Source organism: Microcaecilia unicolor, chromosome 5 (assembly GCF_901765095.1).
Source record: "Microcaecilia unicolor chromosome 5, aMicUni1.1, whole genome shotgun sequence".
Lineage (NCBI taxonomy): Eukaryota > Metazoa > Chordata > Amphibia > Gymnophiona > Siphonopidae > Microcaecilia > Microcaecilia unicolor.
This window is the reverse complement of record NC_044035.1, coordinates 173,469,602-173,495,271: the sequence shown is the minus strand read 5'-3', so window position 1 is coordinate 173,495,271 and position 25,670 is coordinate 173,469,602. Positions and strand designations below refer to the sequence as shown.

Below are 25,670 nucleotides of genomic sequence, written 5' to 3'. Positions count from 1 at the left end.
ATCCAGATACTGGAGCTGAATATAGGCAATACCCTTGCTCCACCCCCAGACTATCCCAACATTATCTGGATAGTGCAAGGGCAGACCATGAAGATTTTCAGTGGCATTATTTGGCTAATGCCACTGAAAATCAGTGGCTGGCCCCAGTAAGTGACACTTCTCTGCTTCCTGAGCCGGTACGTCAACCTCCATCTCTGGCTGTCTTCAAATCTAAGCTAAAAGCCCACCTTTTTGATTCTGCTTTTAACTCCTAACCTTTATTCACTTGTTCAGAACCCTTATTTTATCATCCTCACCTTAATATTCCCTTATCTCTTGTTTGTCCTGTTTGTCTGTCCTAATTAGATTGTAAGCTCTGTCAAGCAGGGACTGTCTCTTCATGTTCAAGGTTACAGCGCTGCGTACGTCTAGAAGCGCTACAGAAATGATAAGTAGTAGTAGCAGTAAATACCGCTGATGGTTCTAAGAATAACACACTTTGGTTATTATCTGTCGTGGTGTGTAAAGTAGTTCAGCTACTAGGGCCTGGAGCTCACTGACCCTGCGAGCTGCAGTGACCACCACCAAAAATAGGACCTTCCTGGTCAGGTACTTTAAGTGAGATGTGTCTAGTGGCTCAAAAGGAACTTTCATCAGCTTGTTAAAATGATGTTGAGATTCCAAGACTGCAGGAAACTTTATGGGAGGTTCTAATAGAAGCAGATCTCATATAAAGTGAACTAAAGGCTGAGAATAGATGGGTTTTCCTTCTAATTTGTGATGACAAGCGTCAACTGAAGTAAGGTGAACCCTAACAGAGTGACAAAAGATCTATTGTGGGGATGCCCCACTCTCAAAAGATCTGGGCAATGCCCTTATGCAGGGACCTTTTTCTGAAGTCCACTGCAATGGCCCCTAGGGTGCCCGGTTGGTGTCCTGGCATGTCAGGGGGACCAGTGCACTATGAATGCTGGCTACTCCCATGAACAAATGGCTTAGATTTGGTAGTTTTTGAGATGGGCGTCCTCGGTTTCCATTATCGCCGAAAACCGGGGACGACCATCTCAAAAACGACCTAAGGACAACCATCTCTAAGGTCGACCTAAATTTCATGATTTGGTCGTCCCCGATGGACGCCCATCTTGTTTCGATAATACGGGTTGCCTGACCCTTTATGGGGCCGTCCTGCGAGGACGCCCTCATGAAAACTTGGGCGTTCCGTTTGATTATGCCCCTCCACGTAGCCTAGTATTCTCAACATCTGACATGGTGATACCCTCCGACTCTGGTGCACTTCTGAAACTATTTATATGAGAGCTAGAATCCACTGTTGCAGAAGAAATACATATGCCCGAGTTATGTCTACCAGGGCTCCTTTGAATTTCAAATTCTGTGACAGACTTGACTGTGGTTTGGGGTAATTTATGATGAACCACAGAAGCTCCAGCACCTGAACAGTCATGTACATTGATTATTTTGCACCTCCTTCTGATGTGTTCTTAACCAGCCAATTATCAAAGGGAAACATGTGCACCCAGTCTGCAAAGAGATGCTACAGTGACTGCTAGACACTTTGTGAAAACACTTGGTGGTGACACAAAGCCAAAGGGAAGAATGTGATACTGGAAGTGGTGTTTCACTACTAAAAAAATCTCAGATATTTCCTGTGATTTAAATGTATTGTATATGGGTATAAAGATCCTTTAAGTCCAGAGAGCATAACCAATCTCCTTCTTATATCATGGATATGAGGGTTCCCAAGGAAACCATTCTAAACTTTTGTTTTGACAGATATTTGTTCATGGCCCTTATGTATAGGATGGGACAAAATCCTGTTTTCTCTGTGATAAAAATGTAATTGGAATAAAATCCCTTCCCTCTATCTGCTGGTGGAATGGGTTCAATTGCATTGGCTTGTAAAAAGGAAGAGAGATCCTTGGTAAGCAATTCCTGATGCTGAGAGCTTAACTGTGATGCTTTCAGTGGGTAATTTGAAGGTATGTGTTCCAACTGCAGGCAGTAACCTACTCAATTTTTAGAACCTACCAGTTTGAGGATATAAAGGCCTCCTTGCTTGGGAAACATTCAGGCTCCCTCCTGGGATTGACGTTATGCTGGTTATGCTCTGCTGGAGCCAGCAAAAGACCATCCCTGCTTTTGACTCGGAAGCTGATTGGGACTTTTGGACCCTCTGATGTCTTGGGCAACAACAAGGTCCCTGAGTTGAATGGAAGGAGTGGGAAGGTGGAAGATACCTACACCTTTGAGAGTAGTAGCATCTCATTGCTGTCTGCTAAAATACCTCCTGGAAGATGAGGTTGAGCCAGAAATGGGCCTGGAGAGGGTCTTAAGTGTCCAACTGCTACTTGATGGTAATAGCAACCTCTTGCACCTTCTCTCTGAAGAAATTCTCTCCAAAGGATGATACATTTGCAGTTCTGGCTTAAGATTTGAAGCCCGCAGCCATGTGAGTCTGAGGACACCAATCTTCATTGTGAAGACTCTGGAAGCCATATTGAAAATATAAGTTGCTCAGACCACGTATTTTCCACACTCCCACTAGTTGGCTATTAGCTTATGGAGTTATTGGCCAAATCTGCGGAGTTTGGCCAATGAACTCCATAAGCTAGTAGCCATCTGTCATGGAACCCAGGATGGTGAACCTTTGGGCTGCAGCCAGGCTGCAGCAGACAAGTCCTCTGAGGAGGCGCAGAGCAGAGGAGAACCAGGCACTGAATACAAACAAGATACCAGACATGGCAAATAGACAGAACACATTCAAGATAAGGTGAAAGCGAAAACCAGGAAGGGAACTAACAAAAGCAGGAACCAGGAACAAAAGAAGGACACTCATATGGGCCGCAAGGCCGAAGTGGAACCCACCCTTAACAGAGTCCAAGCATACGGGCTGCAAGGCCGAACTGGAACCCACTCATACCAGAGGGAAGGGAAAAGAAACAGAATGAAATCTCTTGAGCAAGTACTACTCAAGCAGTGCACACACACTGCACTAAACAGAGCTACAAACAAGGGGTCAAAAGACCCTACACACAGGCACAAACAAACTGAAGGGGAAAGGACAACCCCACATAGACTCACAAGGTAGAAACCACAAGTAAAAGATAAGAAAACCACACAGGGAGGCAGCAAAGGGCTGGGCTTAGAACCATAGCTATAAACGAATAGTCCTAAGTAAGTCAAAGATACATCACACAGAGAGGTAGCTCAGGACTAAACTAGTAGTCCCAGCTAAACAAAAGAGCTGACCACTTGTGCCACACAGAGAGGCAACTCAAGGCTGAGCTAGTAGTCACAGCTAACAGAGGAACCACTCAATCAAACACAAACAGAACCAAACAGAGAGGACGCTCAGGGCTGTGCTAGAACCACAGCTATAAATGAATAGTCCTAACCAAGTCAAACAGAAATCACACAGAGAGGTAGCTCAGGGCTGAGCTAGTAGTCCCAGCTAAACAGAAGAGCTGTCCACTCGTGCCACACAAATAGGTAGCTCAAGGCAAGCTCGAGGTCACAGCTAACAGAAGAACCACCTACTCAAACAGAACCAAACAAAGAGGATGCTCAGGGCTGTGCTAGTAGACACAGCTAAACGGAAGAACAGCCCACTCGTGCCTCATAGAGAGACCGCTCAAGGCTGAGCTAGTAGTCACAGCTAACAAGAAGAGCAACCCACTCAAATTCAAAACAGAAACCAAATAGAGAGGATGCTCAGGGCTGTGCTAGTAGACAGAGCTAAACAGCAGAACAGCCCACTCATGCCACATAGAGAGACCGCCCAAGGCTGAGCTAGTAGTCACAGCTAACAGGAAGAGCAACCCACTCAAACTCAAAACAGAAACCTCACAGAGAGGACTCAAACAGAAATCACACAGGGAAAACTCAAGACAAGGCTATACGGTCATAAAAAAGGAACACTCATGGCTGTGCCACACAGCACTCAAGGAAAAAAGGAAGTCACTCATGAAGGAACACTCTAAGCTGTACCATACAGTACTCAGTGAAGAGTGAAGCCACTCAAAGGAATACTCAAGGCTGTGCCACACGGCACTCCAGGGTAAAGAGAAGCCGCTCATAAGAATACACAAGGCTGGCCACACAGCACTCAAGGGTAAAGGGAAGCCACTTATAGGAATATACAAGGCTGTGCCACAGAATCAAATAACAGACACTAGAGACAAAGGGAAAAGCAAGCAAACAAGGAAAGCTGCTTTTACATACCCAAATCAGATAAGGAGCAATGCTCACAAGAATCAGGAGACAAACACAACAAAGAGTTAAAGCAGGCTAAAAGGAAGGGCTGCTTCTAATATACAAGTCAGAAAGAAGCAGGGCTTAAACTGCAGTCAAAGGTTTAAAGCAACCAAAGGGAGAAACAATGTTCTTACCAGAACTCAGCCAGCACCCACAGCCAGGTAGGGAAAGGAAAGGTAGGCAGAGACAGAGCAGACAGAGCACACAAAGCAGCATGGAAGCAAAGTATCAAGGAAAGCAGCTGGGATGGCAACAACCGGCTCTCTGAGCAGTGAAAGGTAACAAGGGAACCCACACAAGGAAACAGAACAGGCTTATGCTGGAGAGCCTAGATAACAAGGAAGTAATCCATTCAGGTTCAAACCAGAACCACACACACACAGAAAAACAGAACAGGGTTTTGCTTGGGAGCAAAGTTAACAGGCAAGTAATCCATACAGGTTTAAACCAAAACCACACACACACATATAGGGAAACAGAAGAGGGCTTTGCTTGAGAGCAAACCTAACAGGAAAGTAATCCATACAGATTCAAACCAAAACCACATACGCAGGGCTCAGAGCTGTGCCCAGAGGCACAGCTTAACAAGAAGACCAGTTCCCTCAGAATCAAACAACAGTACAACAAGAAAAGGGAAAATAGACCTGTTGCAAATGCAACGCAGGTAAGCTCCCTGGGTCCTTATAATGGAGTAGGCTGATGATGTCACAAGTAGGAAATGAAGTAGAAGCAGGGAGACCAAAGCGAGGCTTGGCTGCAGGAAGACCAAAGCGAGGCTTGGCTAACAGGAAGAACAACAACAGGAAAAATGGCAGATTGGAGAGGTCACAGAGCTAGGTACAGAAAATCAGTAGGTCTGGACATAAGAGCATGGCCACAACCGTGACACCAACTAGTGGGAGTGTGGAAAATACGCGTCTGAGCAACTTATATTTTCAATATGGCATCCCGAGTCTTCACAATGGTGATTGGTGTCCTCAGACTCACATGGCTGCAGGCTTAGAATCTCAAGTCAGAAGTGCAAATGTATCATCCTGTGGAGAGAATTTCTTCAGAGAAGGTGCAAGAGGTTGCTACTACCATCAAGTAGCAGACGGACACTTAAGACCCTCTCCAGGCCCATTCCAGGCTCAATCTCCTCTTCCAGGAGGTATTTTAGCAGACAGCAATGAGATGCTACTGCTCTCAAAGGTGTAGGTGTCCGCCCTCTCACTCCACAGGTGCAAGTTTATGAAGACCTGATAAGAAGCTATGCAGACCATAAGCAAATTTTTCCAGAAGTTTTCAAGATCCTTGCCTCTCTCCCTGGGCACACCAATCAGTGAGTCTTCATACTCTTGGCTTTTTTGAGAGCAGATTTGACCACCGTAGAATGTTGAGGAAGTTGCAGCTTCTCGAACCCTGGAGTCTTTTGAACTCTATACTGTCAGGTTCTCAGGTTCACAGCCCGCGGGGCCGGGCTCTGGAGCAAACGTGAGCCTTTGGGCTGCTGACGAGGAGCGACAGCAGCAGGCAAAACCCACCAACCAACGCTGGGCAAGCACACCGACACCGGCAGGGACTGCAGGCACCGCCCAGCGAGCCGGAACACATAGACTGGAACACTGGACTGAAATTCCCCGGACTGGAGGACACAGGACTGGAACCCCCCGGACTGGAGGACACTGGACTGGAATCCCCCGGACTGGAGCACACCGGACTGGTCCACACAGCTTCACCTGCACTTAGCTACTAAGCCCCCCAGGAGTTGAGCTCCTGGGTTCGAGTAGCCGGCAGGACTTACTGGATACCGGATGACACAGGGACCAGGACTGGAAACAGAAGTGCTCCTAAACCTAAACTGATCTACATGCTCCCAAGCCCTAAACCAGCAGGAGTGTTCCTAACAGTAAACTGACAAAAGGACTTCCTAAGCCCTATACTAAACAGGAGCTCCTAAGCCCTGCTCAAGAAAGGGACTTCCTAAGCCCTAAACTAACAAAGCAGGGAACTAAACACAAAGCTAACACAGGTGCTACTAAGCACCAAGCTACAAGCAGAGCTCTACACTAACAAGCTAAACACAAAACTAACAAGCTACCTAAGCACTGATCTAGCCAGCTAGATACAAAACCAACAAGGTGCTTCCTAAGCACTACTCTGGCAAGCAACCAGAAGAGCTCCTAGCACTCAAAGGGAAGACAGGGGAGTCACAAGGAAAAAGCAGGGAAGCTAACACAAGCCAAAAGTGATTCTAAATCACCAAACACCACAGCAAAGACTGCAATGCTCCCAATAGCACAAACACCAGAAGTACTTCTAACAGCAAACTCTGCAGTGTTCCTAACAACACCAAACCCTGAAGTACTTCTATCAGCAACAGATCTTCCAAAGCCCTACACATAGCAATGCTTCCAAAACCACGAAGGAAAAGCAGGAGAACCATAAGGGAAAAGCAGGAAAGCTAAACACAGTCACCAGTGCACACTGCACTAACACTAACCTGGCCCTTAGCAAAAGCAAGCAGGGAAACTAGACACAAAGTCAGAAGTGCACACTGCACCACCCTACCTAAAGCAAACACCACTGTTGCAAAGGCTCTGAAGGAAACAACACCACTTCCTTATCAAGGCCCTCCCTGATGATGTCACACTCCCTAGACCTAGGCAAAAGCACACTGACCCAGAGAGGTCCAACCCACACCAATGCAACACTGTGAAGCACTTGAAGCCAGTACACCCAAAGAGAGGTAGAGCAACTCAGACAACACACACAGGTGCAGTATAGTGAAATAATTAGAGCCATGCTGCTGGAAGCTGCCAGCACAGAGAGACAGACCCAGCTCAGAAAGGACAGAGAAAAGAAACAGAAGCCAGCTAAGAAGCTGACCCCCAGGAAAGAGGTAAGTTTGAGAGGGGTTCTGACCCCAATCATAACATATACATACAGTTAACCTTCTTGTTCCCCTGTTGTACAGAGAGGGGGATACTCCCACATCTTCATTTATATTTGCCTGAGGAATCTGTGAGCAGGCATTGACACAGCTTCCTTAGGGAACTGAAGAATGTCCAGTTTCTGCCTTGGGACTTCAGTCTCCAAAGAAAAGGGATGGACTTAGTCATCTCTCTGACAAAATCACTGAATGAGAGCTCCTCTGGGGAAAATTTACATCTCTCGTGTAGGAAGGAGGAATCTGATAGGGGACCAATGGACCCCTCCTCCGAGACCTTTGGTTCTTCTTCAGACACACAGAAATGCTTCGACTCTGACTCACAAAAGTACTCTGTAAGAGATATTTGAATTTCTGCCTGCCTCGAGTGACTGACCTCCTAGTGAGGCCTGGGCCTGTTACTCTGAAGCACAAGGGATCTTCTGCGCACCATAGGAAGCATCCTCCCTAAACGGGCTGGAGATCAACACCAGAACAGTCTGCACTGATTTCAATGCCCTTTAAGGCCTTGGTGTTGATGCATCCCTTGCAGGAAATGAATGGATTTTGAGTATCAGGTGTATTTCCTCAAGACAGGCAAAGAAGCACTCCATATGCTCTTTAAACTTCCTCATGGGCTGCTTTTAAAAGGCTGCCATTCAGAGTGGCCACATCCCCCTGGGGAAGTATAGGAAGCTATCTGGCCGATATTCAAAACTATTTAACTGGTCAGGAATGGCTCCTAGCCAGTTAAATAGCATTTTAGCACCTAACCGTGGATATTCAGTGGGAGATAACTGGTTATCTCTGCTGAATATTCATGGTTAGCATCTAGCCACTAATTGGCTATATTGCGTGACATAGCTGGTTAGGTGTGGATCAGCGCCAACTGGCTATGTTTAGCAGTTAAAATAGGTCGCATAAATAGCAGGCCTATCTTTAACAGCTAAGCACTTTACTGGTTAGCATTGAATACTGGCTTAATCTGTTAAGTTGCCGTGATCAAAAATGAAGCCAGATATTCAATGCCGGTCGCCAGATACGGTCCGGCATTGAATATCTGGTCTGACCACCAGCATCGGGCAGTCACCATGCAGCCCAACACCAGCTGAATATTGGGGGGTATATTTCTGCTGCTTGAAGGCTGTCACACTTCCTCTGATGTCAAGTAGGATGAGTGGATCCCACCTTGGGAGTGCTTCAAGGGCACCAGCAACCTCAGTGACTCGATGCTCTTGGCACGTTATTTTGAAGAGGACTGATGTCATTGCAACTTGGCCTCCACCCAACATCTTGCATCTTTGTCCCTCAGCACTGATGAGGCCAAGGATGAGGACTTCCTCTTCCTCAGGAGGAGTTCAGAGGATGACTGATCCCAATGGCCTCTACTGATGCTCAATATTGAGGGTGATCAGTGCACTCCCAATACTGATGTGTCCCCAGTGTCCAATGCAGCACCCGGAGCTGTGTAGACTAGTGCTTATGATGCAGAAGTTGATGGACCGACCTTAGATGCATCAAAAATAAGTTTACACTGTTCTCAAACATTGAACTCTCTTTTTTATATTTATGAATATATATTACAAGAAAAGGAATCATGATCTGGTCCCAGGCATTGCAAGCACCAGTTATGCATATCTGTGATGGAACACTTTTTAAAGCCACTAGAACCTTTTATTTCTGGCACATGTCAGCAAAAATACCTGCAGCAAATCAAATGACTCAATTTTTGAAAAGTTACTTTACTGGGTGCCCTAGGCCTAAACAGGCCGCAAAAAAGAAATGAAAAATCTGCCGAAAAACTCACTAGGAAAATAACAATGGTTTTGAACATATGACAAATTTAAAGGCACAAAAATCACAAAAATTTACCAAAAGCAATTTATGATGTGAACTGAGAGTAACAGAAAAGTGCAACTGACTTGCTTTGTGGAAAAAATGGTGACTAGCTAGGTCCTGCACAACAACAGCAGGACCTAAGACATGTATGCATGTGCAGTTCAAAGTTCAAAAAAGTTGTAAACAAGCTCAAGACCATTCTCGTGTGGGTTCCATTGGATGATTTCATCCACATATAAGGCTACTCTATCCTGTTTGTCCTCAGAGAATGAAGCTATTGGGAAAATCCTACCTTAACAGAGAGTCAGAACCCAATGGCCAGTTTTCCATTAAGAACTGGGAACTGCAGTAGAAGACTCAGAACAAATATGGTCACCAGCAGGGACTTACCATGAGTCCACAGGGTGAGGCTAGGGAAAGTAGGTTGCTGGATCCAGCCAGAAGTTACATACATAGTAACATAGTAGATGACGGCAGAAAAAGACCTGCAGGGTCCATCCAGTCTGCCCAAGAAATGTGCCAATTTTTTGTGTTTACCTTACCTTGATTTGTACCTGTCTTTTTCAGGGCACAGACCGTACAAGTCTGCCCAGCACTATTCCCGCCTCCCACCATCGGCTCTGGTACAGACCGTATAAGTCTGCCCAGCACTATCCCCGTCTCCCAACCACCAGCCCCGCCTCCCACTACCAGCTCTTTTATCCAATCTCGGCTAAGCTCCTGAGGATCCATTTCTTCTGAACAGGATTCCTTTATGTTTATCCCACGCATGTTTGAATTCTGTTACCGTTTTCATCTCCACCACCTCCCGTGGGAGCGCATTCCAAGCATCCACCACTCTCTCCATGAAAAAAATACTTCCTGACATTTTTCTTGAGTCTGCCCCCCTTCAGTCTCATTTCCTCTCGTTCTACCGCCTTCGTATCTCCGAAAAAGGTTAAGAGTCCAAACTAAAAGGAAGGAGGGGTTTTTTTTCACCTGAGGAACAGAACAGTGTTTGATCAGATGTCACGTTTTCCAAAAGCAGGAACTAGGATCGTGAGCCCTTGGGCCACTGCCGAGGAGTGGCAGTGGCAGGCAAAACCACCCCACACAGGGATAAGACAGAACTCTGACAGGGACGGCTAGACTTCACCTGCACCTGGCCACCCTTCCCCAGGCGTTGAGCCCCTAGGTGCAGGTGGCCGGCAGGACTGCCGGACAGGCCGGAACTGGATACCAGCAGGATACACACAGGGACTAGAATACACAGGGAGGCTAGGCAGAATACTAGACTAGGACTCTCAGACAGACAAGGGACAAAACTGAAAGCTGCAAGCAGCACCTGAAACAGGGAACAGCCACAGACAGACAAGAGACAGAACTGAAAGCTGCAAGCAGCCACTGAAACAGGGAACAAACACTGATAGACAGGAGACAGAACTGAAAGCTGCAAGCAGCTACTGAAACAGGGAACAAACACTGATAGACAGGAGACAGAACTGAAAGCTGCCAGGCAGCCACTGAACAAGAAACACAGACAACTTAAGAACTACACACCGAACTACAAACAAGAAACAAGACTGGGAAACAAGCAATACAGAACACCAAGCTACACAAAGACTAAACTAGAATCAGGTAAGAATTACAGACTAGAAACTGGACTAGGCAGAAGTGCACCAGCACCCCAACACACCAGGGCCTTAGGCAATACAAAGGCAAAGCAGAGAGTTTCCAAATGGCTAATAAGCCCAGCAGCAGCTGAGATTCACAACTGCAGCAATCACCAGGCAGCTACGGGTGCTGTGTAGTCTCAAACAAGACAAGCAAGTCTGGCAGGCCGGAAGATCCAGACTGGACTGGACTGAAGTCTGGAACGGGAAACAGCATATAGACAATCCAATGCAGCCACCAGGTCTGGCCACCAGAGGGCAAGAGGAACACAAACCAAAACACAGGCAGAAAGCATACTGAAACACAGAGAGCCTTAACACACACAGGTGCAGTATAGTGGAGTAATCAGAGCCATGCTGGAAGCAGCCAGCACACAGAGACAGAGACAGAACTAACTCAGGAAGAACAGACAGAAGCCAGCTCAGAAGCTGACCGCCGGAAATAAGGTGAGCCTGAGAGGGGTCACGACCACAATCGTGACAGCAGAGGAGTTTTACTTCTGCGGGAGATGGTTCAAAGCCATTAGGTGGGAGAGATTTTTCCCACCTGAGGAGAACTTTTTCTCATTCCCTCGGGAAGAAAGCATAAATATTGAGAAGCGAAAAGAAGCCACAGTTTATGGGGAGCAGGAATGCCCAGATCTGTAAAGTTTGTTTTCTTTACTCATTTTGAGAGAAATAAGAAACTTTTTTTTTTAATGGTGGTGAGAGGTTGACAGCGCTTTGGTTTGTTATGCTGCTGAGGATAACATAACTAGTCTTTCCTCCTATAATCAACAGGTGAAAGGCTTTATTAGAGAGTGAAGTCTTACACATGAGTTAATTGAAAGAAAAGCCTAGATGAGATTATTTGGACTACAAATGTCTCTGTCATATTTATTTTGACCTGAGTCTGTGAAGTCTGGCAAAGAGCCAGACTGAAACCTGGCAGGAATAAAGAGTGAGACAATAGCAACCAATATGAAGCAGCACCAGTGTTATAAGCATGAAATAGTTGTTGAGAACATGTTTATTTTTGCTTTGCTATTGCAAGGGTTAGACATCTTGTCCACAGTGCACTCAATATGGAGACCAGCTGACTGAGACATTACTGAAGAATGCCAGAGAGAGGCACTCAGCTGGGTTTCCATTATAGTACTTGGAAAGCATCCACTACCAGTCTGTACTGGCTTTGCTTTCCAGAGCAGAACAATACAAACTTGTTTTTGTCATCCAAAGAAAAGAGATCAATTGATAAGGCTCCCTTCTCTAGAATATATCCTGTAGCACCTCCTGGTATAAGGCCTATTCATGAAGTTCCAAGCATTTGCAGAGCTTGTCTGCAATCACATTTGACTTTCCTAGGACGTATGATGCTGAAAGAGATATCTGAAAAGAGATCTACCAGTTCCAAAATTTCTAAGTATCCTTACAAAAGTGTATGTGGTATCTCAACACTGCAGATTAATTAATAAATCCACTAGTAATTTGGTTTTGTGTTAGTACTGTCGGGAATATTGTGGATTCCCAATTGCAGCAATGAAAAAAAACAGTAGGAGGCTCACAATCTTTTAAAGAACCTGGCTACACAATTTAAAAAAAATGCCACCATTCTTAATCCCTTTTCTGGCAGCCTGACCCCTAATGGTAGTACTATAAGAACATGCCATACTGGGTCAGACCGATAGTCCATCTAGCCCAGTACACTGCTCCCAACAGCAGCCAATGCAGGTCACAAGTACCTGGCAGAATCCCAAAGAGTAGCAAGATTCCCAGGGATAAATAATGGTTTTCCCTGTATCTATCTTAATAGCGGATTATGAAATTTCCTCCAGGAACTTGCCAAATCTTTTTTAAACCCAGATGCGCTATTTTTACCACATTCTTCGGCAATTAATTCCAGAGCTTAACTATTTGTTCAGTGAAAATATATTTTCTACTGTTTGTTTTAAAAGTATTACCATGCAACTTCATGGAGTGTACTCTAGTCTTTCTACTATTGAAAGAGTGAAAAATCAGTTTGATTTACCCATTCTACTCCACTCAGGATTTTGTATACCACTATCTTGTCCTCCCTTCATATGTCTCTTTTCCAAACTGAAAAGCCCTAACCAATTAAGCCTTTCTTTATATGAGAGAACTTCCACTCCCTTAATCACTGTGGTCGACCTTTTTTGAACCTTTTCTAGTTCCGCTTTATCATTTTTGAAATATGGCAACCATAATTGCACGCAATACTAAAGATGAGGTTCCACCATGGAGTGATACAGAGGCATTTATAATATTCTTTGTCTTATTTTCTATCCCTTTCCTAATAATTCCTAGCATTCTGTTTTCTTTTCTGGCTGCCACCGAACACTAGGGTGATGACTCCTAAAGTCTAGCATCAAGTAACTATGATTTGGATTATTTTTCCCAATCTGTATCACTTTGCACTTGTTCACATTAAATTTCATCTGCCATATGGATGCACAGACTTCCACTTTCTTAAGGTCTTCCTGCATTTTTTCTCAGCTCTCGTGCATTTTAACAGCATTGAATAATTTTGTGTCATCTGCAAATGTAATCACCTCAGTCACTGTTCTCATTTCCAGATCATTTATATGTAAAACAGCACCAGTCCTAATACAGATCTCTGGGGCACTCCACTAATCACCTTCCACCGTTGAGAGAAATGGCCATTTAACCCTGACCTCTGTTTTCTATCTTTTACCAGCTCCTAATCCGCAACAGAACATTGTCTGCTATCCCATGGCTTTTTAATTTTCTCAGGAGCCTCTCATGACGGACTTTGTCAAAAGCTTTCTGAAAATCTAGATACACTATGGAGCTTATTTTCGAAACAGATGGACTTTTGCCATAACGTCCAAATCGCTATTTTCAAAACACATTTTTAAGATGGCCTTCTATGCAGTTCGTATGTAGTATGACCAAATCACAAGGGGGCATGTTTGGGGTGGGATTCAGGCATTCCCAAAACTTGGATGTTTTTCTGCCGTAATGGAACAAAGCAAAAACGTCCAGGGCTAAAAGTTAGATGATTTGGTCTAGACCTGTTTCAATCACAACTAAGTCACAAAAAGATTCCCTAAATGACCAGATGACCACTGGAGGGGTTAAGGTATGACCTCCCCCCCATACTCTGATCACTGACCCCATCCCACTCCCCAAAGGTGTGAAAGATACATTACATACCAGACTCTATGACAACATCAGATGTTATGACCAGGCCTATTAGAGTAGCAAGCAAGTCCCTGGAATAGTCTAGTGGTCGGTGCAGTTCACTGTAGAGAAGGGAACACAGACCCATATCCCACTCTAACTGTTACACTTGTGATGGAATGTGTGAGCCTTCCAAAACCCAGTAAAAACCTACTGTACAAATATAGGTGACACCTGCAGACATAAGGGCTATTGTATAAGTGCACAGTTGGGTTCAGTAGGTTTTTGGTGGGTTTTGGAGGGCTCACCATACAATATAAGGGGGTAATGGTGAGATGTGTACCTGGAATCTTTTATGTGAAGTCCACTGCACTGCCCCCTAGGGTGCCTCACTGCTCTGCTGGGAAGTCTGGATGACCAGTCTACTAAGAATGCTGGCCCCTCATATATCCCAATGACTTATGAGTTTTTCCATTACATTTTCTTTTCTGAAAATGTTCCTAAAAGATAGGCACATGGAACACAAAGACATCTAGCAAATGGCCATGTTCAAAACAGAAAGACAGACATTCTTCTGGTGTGAAAATTGCCATGTTTGACATTCGATTTTTGGACGTTTACATAAAATGTCCAAAATTGGATTTAAACATCACATCAAAAATGATCCTCTATATCAACCGGCTCACCTATATCCAAAATGTTAATTCACACCTTCAAATAAATGAAGCAAATTGGTGAGGCAAGATTTCCCTTGGCTGAATCCATATTTGTCTATATGGTTGATAATTATACTCTTAATAATAGTTTCCAGTATTTTGACCAGCACAGACTGGTTTACTGGTAAGTAATTTTCCATTTCATCCCAGAATCCTTTTAAAAATCGGTGTAATATTAGCCACCCTCCGATCTTTAGGTACTACAGATGATTTTACTACTACTACTACTTACCATTTCTATAGCACTACTAGACATACGCAGCGCTATACACTTGATGACAGGTTACATAACACTAATAGCAGATCAGCAACTTCAATAGTACCATGATACTATTGCTAAAGGCTGGTACCACTATTCTGGCAGGTGCCAGGGCAAAACCAACCAGTATTTGAACCTGCCCCCAGCCAAAGATCCACAGCAGGTTCCGGAAAACATATAAAGTAGATAGGGGATGAGTTCAGAGAAACTCCATTTTATTTTAAAATAGAGGCTTAATCTTTGTTAACAGGATGGGGGTAGGGGTACAAAGCAAGTAGCTGGGGCACACTGTGTATGTGTGTGTCTAATGTGGGAGGGGTATTCAGGGAAATGTCAGTTTTTCTTTTTATGAAGGATCATGGTGGGGGTAGGTTTGGGGGACCCAAATATGTTTCTAAGAGGATTGGGGGTGTGGGAATTTTTTTTTACAAAGTCCCTCATGAGACACTCCTGGGAAAATTGAAGGGCCATGCAATGGGAGGTAATATTCTGTTGTGGACTGGAAACTGGTTAAAAGCTACAAAACAGACAGCAGGAGGAAAGTTAATAGTGAAATGTTGCAAGAATCTGTACTGGGACCAATGCTTTTTGACATATTTGTAAATGATCTGAAAATAGGAATGATGAGTGAAGTTATCAGATTTGTAGGTGGCACAAAACTATTCAAAGTTGTTAAATTGCATGCAGACTGCAAAAATTTGCAGGAGGACCTGGGCATCCAAATGGCACAATAAATTTAACGTGAACAATTGCAAAGTGATACATATTGAGAAGAACAACCCAAATTATAGCTACCACAAAAAAGGTAAAATTATGTATCATACCTGATAATTTTCTTTCCATTAATCATAGCTGATCAATCCATAGACTGGTGGGTTGTGTCCATCTACCAGCAGGTGGAGATAGAGAGCAATCCTTTTGCCTCCCTATATGTGGTCATGTGCTGCCGGAAACTCCTCAGTATGTCGATATCCAAGCTCCATCCGCAGGACTCAGCACTTAGAGAATTACACCCACAAAGGGACACTCTGCCCAGCTCACCAACGCCGAAACGGGGGAGGGGAATTAACCCAGCTCATCCCCACACAAGTGGGGGAGGGGAATCCGTCTAGCTCATCCCCGCGGAGCGGGGGAGGGACACCACCCCGCCGATGCGGGGGGATCTGGCTTATCCTGCAACCGCAACCGCGGGAGGAGCTGACTGACCCTAACACCGCCGAAGCGGGAGGGAGCGCCGGCAGAATTTATGTCTCAATCCAGCCCCGTAAAACGGAGGGGAGAGGAATGCAGCAGCTCACTGTAACAACAAACTCGTCTCAACTCCTGAAGAATCCAATTGAAAAAACTTGAACACGAAGTCCTCCTGAACAGGAACTGAAGACTAAACTTGAACCTGAAATGCAACCAGAATATAAACAGTACAGATATCTGGGCGGGGCTATGGATTGATCAGCTATGATTAATGGAAAGAAAATTATCAGGTATGATACATAATTTTACCTTCCATATCATCATGCTGATCAATCCATAGACTGGTGGGATGTACCGAAGCAGTACTCACCCAGGGCGGGACATTGAAATCCCTGACCGCAACACTGAAGCTCCAAACTGGGCCTCCGCCCGAGCAGCCACAGTCAAGCGGTAATGCCTGGAGAAGGTATGGGCCGATGCCCAAGTTGCCGCCTTGCATATCTCTTCCAAGGAGACGGACCCGGCCTCTGCCATCGAGGCCGCCTGAGCTCTAGTGGAGTGAGCCTTCAGCTGAATAGGCGGCACCTTCCCCGCGGCCACATAAGCCGCTGCAATGGCTTCCTTGACCCATCTTGCCACTGTAGGCTTAGCAGCCTGCAGACCCTTACGAGGACCTGCAAACAGGACAAACAGATGATCCGATTTCCGGAAATCATTGGTCACTTCCAAGTATCTGATGATGTCTCACATCCAGAAATTTGAGAGCAGAGTATTCCTCTGGGTAGTCCTCCCTACGAAAGGAAGGGAGACAGAGCTGCTGATTCACATGGAAGCGAGAAACAATCTTGGGCAGGAAGGAAGGCACTGTGCGAATAGTCACTCCTGCCTCAGTGAACTGCAGAAAAGGCTCTCGACATGAGAGTGCCTGGAGCTCGGAAACTCTTCTGGCTGAAGTGATAGCCACCAAAAAGACTGCTTTCAACGTCAGGTCTTTCAGAGATGCCCTCGACAAGGGTTCAAAAGGCGGCTTCTGCAAGGCTCTGAGCACCAGGTTGAGATTCCACGCAGGCACCACTGAGTGCAGAGGAGGGCGCAGGTGATTAACTCCCTTGAGAAAGCGTACCACATCTGGCTGCGAAGCCAGGGAAGCACCCTTCAGGCGGCCCCTGAAGCAAGCCAGAGCCGCTACCTGGACTTTAAGGGAACTGAGCGACAGGCCTTTCTCCAGACCTTCTTGCAGGAACGCCAGCACTGAAGAAATTGGAGCAGTGAAGGGAGAAAGTGAGCCTGCTTCACACCACGCTGCAAAGGTACGCCAAACCCTGGCGTAAGCAGTAGAAGTAGAGCGCTTCCTCGCTCTCAGCATAGTGGCGATGACCTTGTCTGAGAAGCCCTTCTTCCTCAGACGCTGCCACTCAATAGCCAGGCCGTAAGACCAAAGGGGGAGGGATCCTCCATCACCACGGGACCCAGATGCAACAGGCCCTGCTCCACTGGCAGCCGCAGAGGGTCGTCCACTGAGAGCCTTATCAAGTCCGCATACCAGGGACGTCTGGGCCAGTCCGGACCCACCAGGATTATCCGGCCCGGATGCTTTGCCACCCGGTCTAGTACCCTGCCCAACATGGGCCAGGGCGGGAACACATAGAGAAGCTCCTGTGTCGGCCACTGTTGGAGAAGAGCATCTACTCCCAGGGATCGAGGGTCCCGTCCTCTGCTGAAAAAACGCGGCACTTGGCAATTGGCCGATGACGCCATCAGATCTAGGCTCGGCTGGCCCCAGCGCTTCGTGATGTGCAAGAACGCCTGAGCCGATAACTGCCACTCTCCGGGATCCAAGGTATGGCGACTGAGAAAGTCCGCCTTGACATTCATGACTCCGGCAATGTGGGCCGCTGACAGCTGTTCCAGGTTCGCTTCCACCCACTGGCATAGATTCATGGCTTCCTTGGCTAGAGGGGCGCTCTTGGTACCTCCCTGGCGGTTGACATAGGCCACAGCCGTGGCATTGTCCGACAGGACCCGTACCCGTACAAGCCCCCCCCCCCCCCACCCTGCTGAAGGCTACATTACCCGAACCATACTGTAAATATTCCCTGGTGTCTAGTGGTGTATCCTGGGTGATATACTGCTCTTCTGTAGTGCAACCAAAATGGTTTACATATATTATATGCAGGTTCTTTCTTTGTCCCTAATCAGCTCACAATCTAAGTTGTTTTATTGTTTTTGGTTTTTTTTGTACCTGGGCACTGAGGGTTAGGTGACTTGCCCAGGGTCACAACGAGCTCCTATTGTTATTTACAAAAAGGTACTACTTATACCCATAGATGATAGAATATAGTGCATAAACCACAGAAAAGAGAAGCTTAATCTTGGAGCGGTTCAGGTGATCCTTCAAAGTACACATTTACCCCTCTTCCAAATGCACTGACTTATGACATTTGTACACAAGCATCCAAAGCAAGGTTCAAAACAGGTTTTTTTAACCAAACTTTTGATACCTATGCCTGTCAATGATGCTCCTTTTTGTTGACCCTTTATATTTACAATTGTTGTCCTTGACTATTTTTATTACATATTATTTTTAGTTAGTTTGCAAACATCTGAGATATTCTATTTGAAATTTCAGTGATACAGCAAGAAGTTGTTACAATAAATAAAATAGAGATAGATAGATGACATGTGTGTGTGTTGTCAGCAGGTCCCCCTTCTTTGCCCCTTCAGCCACAGCTTCCTCGAGTGACTGCTCCTTTAGCTTGCCATTTAATGATAACCCCAACAAACGGACAAAAACTCCAGCAGTCTTATAATAAAGGGGTTCACTTTTATTTACATCAGTTCAGTTGTAGTGACTTCAGCAACACAGTACAACGATCTCACTTTAAAGTCTTTGACAAGTTTCACGTTCACAATGCCAGACAGAGATTTCCTGTTAATTTGCTGAGCATAGTCCAATGACCTCTAACACCATCTTCTTCTTCTTTTCAGTTAGTCATTAATTATCAGGTTAAACATCAGTCCCTTACAACACACAGTATTTAACTTCTCATACCCTTAACCTTCTTAATCACTTGCTGCCACAGGTTTCTTCACAGCTGCATCAATTCTGTCTTCCCCCTTCCAGACAGTTGAGGAAATACCTTAGCCAATAAACTCCTCACCTTAGCACCAGCAGTCTGTGCAAATGCAGCCACCTCCATCCTCTCCTCCTCATTCTCCTCCCTTTTATCCCATTCCATCTCTTCTACCTCCTCACAGGGCTCCTTCAGCTGCTCTTCATCACCCTGATTAGAGTCCATCTCCCAATCCTGCTCCTCCCCCTCCACTTTCTGTGAGTCCTGTATTGGGTCAAATGCATTGTGGGAATCGTGGTTCCTAGGCTCATCCCTTATTCTAATCGGTCTCTTGACCACCAGAGGGCGCGTTCCTCGTCTATAAGGGATTTGCAAATGTCTTTAAATCTCTCTCCGGGGCTGCTCTCGCTTTCCTTGAGGCCGTCTTCTCAGTAACCCCTTACACACCCCCATGCTAAAGTGATTGCTAGTGTCTTCCTCTGTCTCACTAGCAATCCAGGACAAGATGTCAGCATTCCCCAGCAATCTCCCCGCTCTGTGTTCCACCCGGAAACGGTACGGCTGCAGGGCTAGATACCATCTTGTGAGACGGGCATTATTATCCTTCATGTGGCCCAACCATTTTAGGGGAGCATGATCAGTTACCAGAGTGAAAGACCGTCCATCCAGATAAAAGTGGCACATCTGGATGGCCCACTTAGTGGCCAGACACTCCCGTTCGATAGTGGAATAGTGCCTTTCATGGGGTAGCAGTTTCTTACTTAGGTACATAAGAGGGTGTTCCTGTCTCTCATGTACCTGAGATAACACTGCGCCCAATCCCACCCCTGAGGCGTCTGCCTGCAACACAAACAGTTTGGAAAAATCTACAGCCCTCAGCAGTGGTTCCTGGCATAAGGATACCCTCAACTTATCAAAAGCAGCCCTACCCTCTGCATCCCATTGGATAGTATTCGAGGCAGTGTTTTTCAGTCGGTCGGTCAAAGGGGTTGCCAAAGAGGAAAAGTGGGGAATGAATCTGCGATAGTATCCGACAATTCCCAAGAATCGTCTCAACCCTTTTTTATTGACTGGACATACAAACTCCCGAATAACCGCAACCTTATCTAAAAGAGGGGTTATTTGGCCATTCCCCACCATGTACCCTAGGTATTTCACTTTTTGCTGACCAAAATAACATTTTGGGGGATTCCTGCCTGCCTAAAGGCTTAAAGCACGGCATGCACCCTCCGTATATGAGTGGGCCAGTCTTCACTATGAATCACCACATCATCCAGATAGGCTGCCACGTATTCTTGATGTGGACGCAGGACCTTGTCTAAGAGTCGCTGGCAGGATGCAGCGGCGGAGTTAAGACCAAACGGCATCCTCCTAAACTGGTATAGACCCAGAGGAGTAGCGAAGGCCGTTTTGGGCCGAGCCTCCGCCGTCAGGGGAATCTGCCAGTAGCCCTTGGTCAGGTCCAGTGTTGACAGGTACCTGACAGTTCCCAACCGGTCCAGCAGCTCGTCAATCCGTGGCATGGGATAAGCATCCAGAATTGACAGAGCATTGACCTGACGAAAGTCAATGCAGAAACGCCAGGTCCCATCCGCCTTTGGAACTAACACCACCGGACTCGACCAAGGGCTAAACAACTCTTCAATAACCCTGAATTCTAACATCTCCTTAATCTGCCAAATAATCTCCTGACGCTTGGGAGGCGAGAGCCGATAGGGTCTTTATTTCACCACTTTACCGGGCTCTGACAGTATATCATGTCTAACCAGGTGAGTTTTCCCGGGACATGGGGTCAGTACATCCTGAAAGCTTGCCAAAAGGTCCTGCATCTCCTCTTTTTGCTGATCACCAAGAGTATCCGCGATCTGAGGCTCACTGGTCTGAAATATCTCTGTAATCTGAGGACCCAAATCGTTCTCTAGTTCCTTAACTTCCTGCCCCCACAAACACCTCCTCTCTAACCAGGGTTTCAGGACATTAACATGATAAGTCTGCACCTTTCCCCGCTCACCTCGTACCACACAGGTCACGGGCCCCAGTTTTCTTTCTACCGTAACCGGCCCTCTCCAGCAACTAGTGAACTTATGAGGGGAATCTGGCACCAGTATCAGCACTTTATCCCCTACTAAGAAGTCCCTTCTTGTACTTCTCCTATCATAACAGACCTTCTGTGCACCTTGCTTTCTTTCCAGCTGCTGTTGGGCGCACTCCCTTAACCTATATAAACGCCCTCTTAAATCCCCCAGGTAATCAGAGACCCCTGCACCCTGCTCCTGAGGGGGTACCCACTGTTCCCTTAGTATATCCAGCACCCCCCGGGGTGCACGCCCATACATTAGCTCGAATGGGGAAACACCCAAGGAGGCCTGAATACTTTCCCGATAAACATAAAGGGCAAATGGAAGCAATAAGTCCCACTCCTCATGGTGAGCCCCCAAACCACACCTTAACATCATTTTCAGAGTCTTGTTAAAACGCTCAACAAGACCATTGGTCTGCGGATGATAAGCAGCCGCCCAAAGGTGACGGATCCCAAAGGCCTCCCATACCTGTGCTAGTGTACGTGAGAGAAAGTTCGTTCCCCTATCTGTCAACACTTCCTTCGGGAACCCCACCTCACAAAAGATACGGATCAGATGAGAAGCGATCACTTTTGCTGAGGTTTTCCGGAGGGGCACCACCCATGGATACCGAGTGGCCATATCCACTACCACCAAGATATAGGAAAAAAAACCTTTTAGATTGTAGTATTGGGCCGATCATGTCCATAGCCAGACGCGCTATAGGGGATCCTATACGAGGAAGAGGACATAAGGGCCCTCTCTCCGGGCTATGTTCGGACACCTTTTGGCATTGAGCACAGGAGTTACAAAACTGCTCCACCCCCTTATACACCCCAGGCCAGTAAAAGCGATATAACACCTGCGTAAGATTATTCTGTGCCCCTTTGTGTCCCCCCAAGGGGTGATCATGGGCGAGCCTCATAATCAGCTCCCGAAACCCACGAGGGATTACTAATTGTTTTTGAACTCTACGCTCTGGCCCTAAGAGAGCCACCCGAAACAATAATCCTTTGCCCACTATGAAATGAGGAAAAGTATTTTCACCCTCCTGTCCTGCCCGCTCCCAGGCATATTTTAGGGTATCATCCGCTCCCTGCTCCCTAGCAAAATGAGGGAACCTCTCTAGTACCCCCGACGCATCCTCTGGGAACTCCTCCTGCCTATTCAGATCCCCCCTTCTCTGTAACTGTGTCCTCTTCTTCTGACAGGACCCTTTTCTTTTTTTTCCCGGAGCCCCAAAGAGATCTAGATGGTATGGGGAAACTTGTGGCAAGGACACCCCTGATCCCCCTGCCTGTTGTTCCTGTGCTCTAGTAGTGACCCAACCTTCCTTACTCCTTAAATACTGCGCAAAAGTAACACAGTCCCTCCCCAGAATTAAGTCCTGGGGAAGCCGCGGAAGTACGGCCACCCATATTTCTTGAATACCAGTGGAATCCTTAATTTCTACTAGGTGCATGGGGTATCGTGAAGTGGCCCCATGTATGCACTGAATTGAGACCAGCCTACTCCCTCCTTTTATCTTTTCCCCAATTCAGTCCCATAGGGATTGCGAACACATAGTTTGATCCGCCCCCGAATCCAAGAGCCCCTCCAGGGGTATGCCTCCAATCTCCACCCACTGAGTGAAGCGGGGCTCAGGATGTGGGTTAGAGCGTGAAGTGAACCCCAACTTGGCCCTGCAGTCCCTTCGCAGATGTCCCTGCTGCCCACACCGGTAACATTGTCTTACTTCACTGCTCCCAGCTTCCTTGTGTCCCTGGAAACCCCTAAGAGGTTTATTTTTCAACCCATGACCAACCTCCCTGTTCCCTCCAGAGCACTGGGACGCTAAGTAACATTCCATACCCTTTATTACTGCTTCCAATGTATCACATCCTCTCCTTATCAGGTCTATTTTTATTACTTGAGGTAAGTAAAGCACTTGTCGCGCAGCCATTTTTGTAGTGCCGGAAATCATAGCATGCTAGGGATGGGAAGTACTGCCGGGCTGCTGCGGTACTTCCTGTATAGCGAATGGTAAGCCCATGTTGGGCTTACCACCTCTTAGTAAAAGGAGCCCTTGAAACCCACCTTTTTGTAGAATTTTTCCCCACCCCCTGCATAACTACCTCTCTTCACTCCTCTTTTTTCACCTTCTTTTTGTCTTCTTTTTTTCCCCCTTCCTCTGTTTTTTTGTTTTAATTTGTAAACTGCTTTGATGCTTACATCTAGGCCAATTAGCGGCATTTCAAGTGCAATGAATAAATAAAACATAGTTCTAACTATGCTCGGTTAGTTATCTGGGTACAACATTGAAAGTTGGCCATACTCGAATAACTTCTGAGCGCTACAAAAAACACCCAGATATTCACAGCTAGTTCCTGTATAGGGTCCAGCACTGAATATCTGGGACTAATTCAGCCGGTGGTGACCTGCGTTTAAGAAAATGTTAACAGCTGCCAGTTGAATATTGACAAGAAATTAGAGCAGAACACATAGACACAGTGATCTCATCAGCCTTTGTGCCTTTTTAAGGTAGGGTACTGATTGCTTATTTTTCAGAGGAATAACATGGCTTGTCATTTGTGTTGTGGAGAATTCTGATGTTAAACCTGTTTTGTGCATACTGTACCTAACAGATTTGTTGCTTTGCACCTGCTCTGCAGGTTCAGCAGAGAAAGACTTACGTTCCCCAGAGTGAAACCTGAAAAACAGAAAAAGCATGAAATCATAAAATATTTATTTCTCATTTATAGCCTGCTTATTGACTAAGTGGATAACAATAAAAACATTCACAATTTAAAATAAACATACAAACATATACCAGACACAATTCAGCACTGAATCACAACTCCATACCCTATCTCCGACATATGCTTGTAAAAATAAGTGTGTTTTCAGCTTTTTCTTAAATACAAGCAAAAATGACAAAAGGCACAAACTGCCAGATAATTTGTTGTACAATAAAGGCCTAATTATGGACAAAGCACTGTCACAAGTGTTTGAGTAATGAACTCTCGCTAGTGAGGGCAACATCAATTGCCATGTCCCCGCAGATCTAAGGAAATGGACTGGATCATAAATCTGGAGAACTTCCTTGAAGCACATAGGAGCTGTGCCAAAATCAGTATCAGCAATTTAAATTGTACTCTAAATCACACTGAGAGTCAATGTAAGGCTTTTGTTGACCACGAAACATGATCAAATCTCCTTAATCCCATAATCAAACGTATTTGAAGCATGCTATACCACCTGAAGAGCCCTACAACACGACTGAGACAAGCCCAAATATAAGCTGTTACAATAATCTAATTTTGACAAAATGAGACTTTGAACAACAATTTGAAAATTAGACCTTGGAGTGGAGGAGTGGCCTAGTGGTTAGGGTGGTGGACTTTGGTCCTGAGGAACTGAGTTCGATTCCCACTTCAGGCACAGGCAGCTCCTTGTGACTCTGGGCAAGTCACTTAACCCTCCATTGCCACATTGAGCCTGCCATGAATGGGAAAGCACAGGGTAAAAATGTAATTTAAAAAAATTGTTTTGATCTTACTTGGGACATATAGAGGTGCATAATCGAATGGGGGCACACATCTATAAGGGTGGCCATCTCTAATGACGGCCCCGTAAAGCGGCCATCTTTCGTTTCGATAATACTGTCAGAACGGCCAAATCTCAACATTTGGGCCGCCCTTAGAGATGGCCGCCATTGGTTTTCGCCAATAATGGAAACTAATGCCGGCCATCTCAAAACCGGCCAAATCCAAGCCATTTGGTTGTGGGAGGAGCCAGCATTTGTAGTGCACTGGTTCCCCTCACGTGCCAGGACACCAACTGGGCACCCTAGGGGGCACTACAGTGGACTTCACAAATTGATCCCAGGTGCATAGATCCCTTACCTTGTGTGATGAGCCCCCCAAACCCCACAACTGTACAACACCACCATAGCCCTTAAAAGGTAACGGGGGGCACCTAGATGTGGGTACAGTGGGATTCAGGTGGATTTTGGAGGGCTCCCATTTACCACCACAAGTGTAACAGGTAGGGGGGGGGATGGGCCTGAGTCCGCCTGCCTGAAGTGCACTGCAGTACCCACTAAAAACTGCTCCAGGGACCTGCATAGTGCTGTGATGGAGCTGGGTATGACATTTGAGGCTGGCATAGAGGCTGGCAAAAAAATGTTTTTTAATTTTTTTTTTGGGTGGGAGGGAGTTGGTGACCACTGGGGGAGTAAGGGGAGGTGATCCCCGATTCTCTCCGGTGGTCATCTGGTCAGTTTGGGCACCTTTTCAAGGCTTGGTCGTGAACAAAAAGGGACCAAGTAAAGTCGGCCAAATGCTTGTCAGGGCCGGCCTTCTTTTTTCCATTATCGGACGAGGACAGCCATCTCTTAACCACGCCCCCGTCCCGCCTTCGGTACACTGTCGATATGCTCCCTTGAACTTTGGCCAGCCCTGCGACGGAAAGCAGTTGAGGCTGGCCAAAATCGGCTTTCGATTATGCCAATTTGGCCGCCATTAGGAGAAGGGCGCCCATCTCCCGATTTGTGTCGGAAAATGGCCGCCCTTCTCCTTCAAAAATAAGCTGGGTAGCT

At 46.2% G+C, this 25,670-nt stretch overlaps 1 protein-coding gene across 1 annotated transcript in view; it reads right to left on the bottom strand.

The window, feature by feature from the left end:
* The window catches only part of HYDIN (HYDIN axonemal central pair apparatus protein), a 2,443,906-nt gene that overhangs the window by 1,436,936 nt on the left and 981,300 nt on the right, over nt 1–25,670 (bottom strand). The window contains exons 42-45 of the mRNA XM_030205004.1: nt 20,297–20,587; nt 19,677–19,871; nt 19,119–19,295; nt 7,816–7,855 (exon numbers count right to left, since the gene is read on the bottom strand). Of these exons, the coding sequence (XP_030060864.1) occupies nt 7,816–7,855; nt 19,119–19,295; nt 19,677–19,871; nt 20,297–20,587 (703 nt within the window). The remainder of the gene's footprint in view (nt 1–7,815; nt 7,856–19,118; nt 19,296–19,676; nt 19,872–20,296; nt 20,588–25,670) is intronic.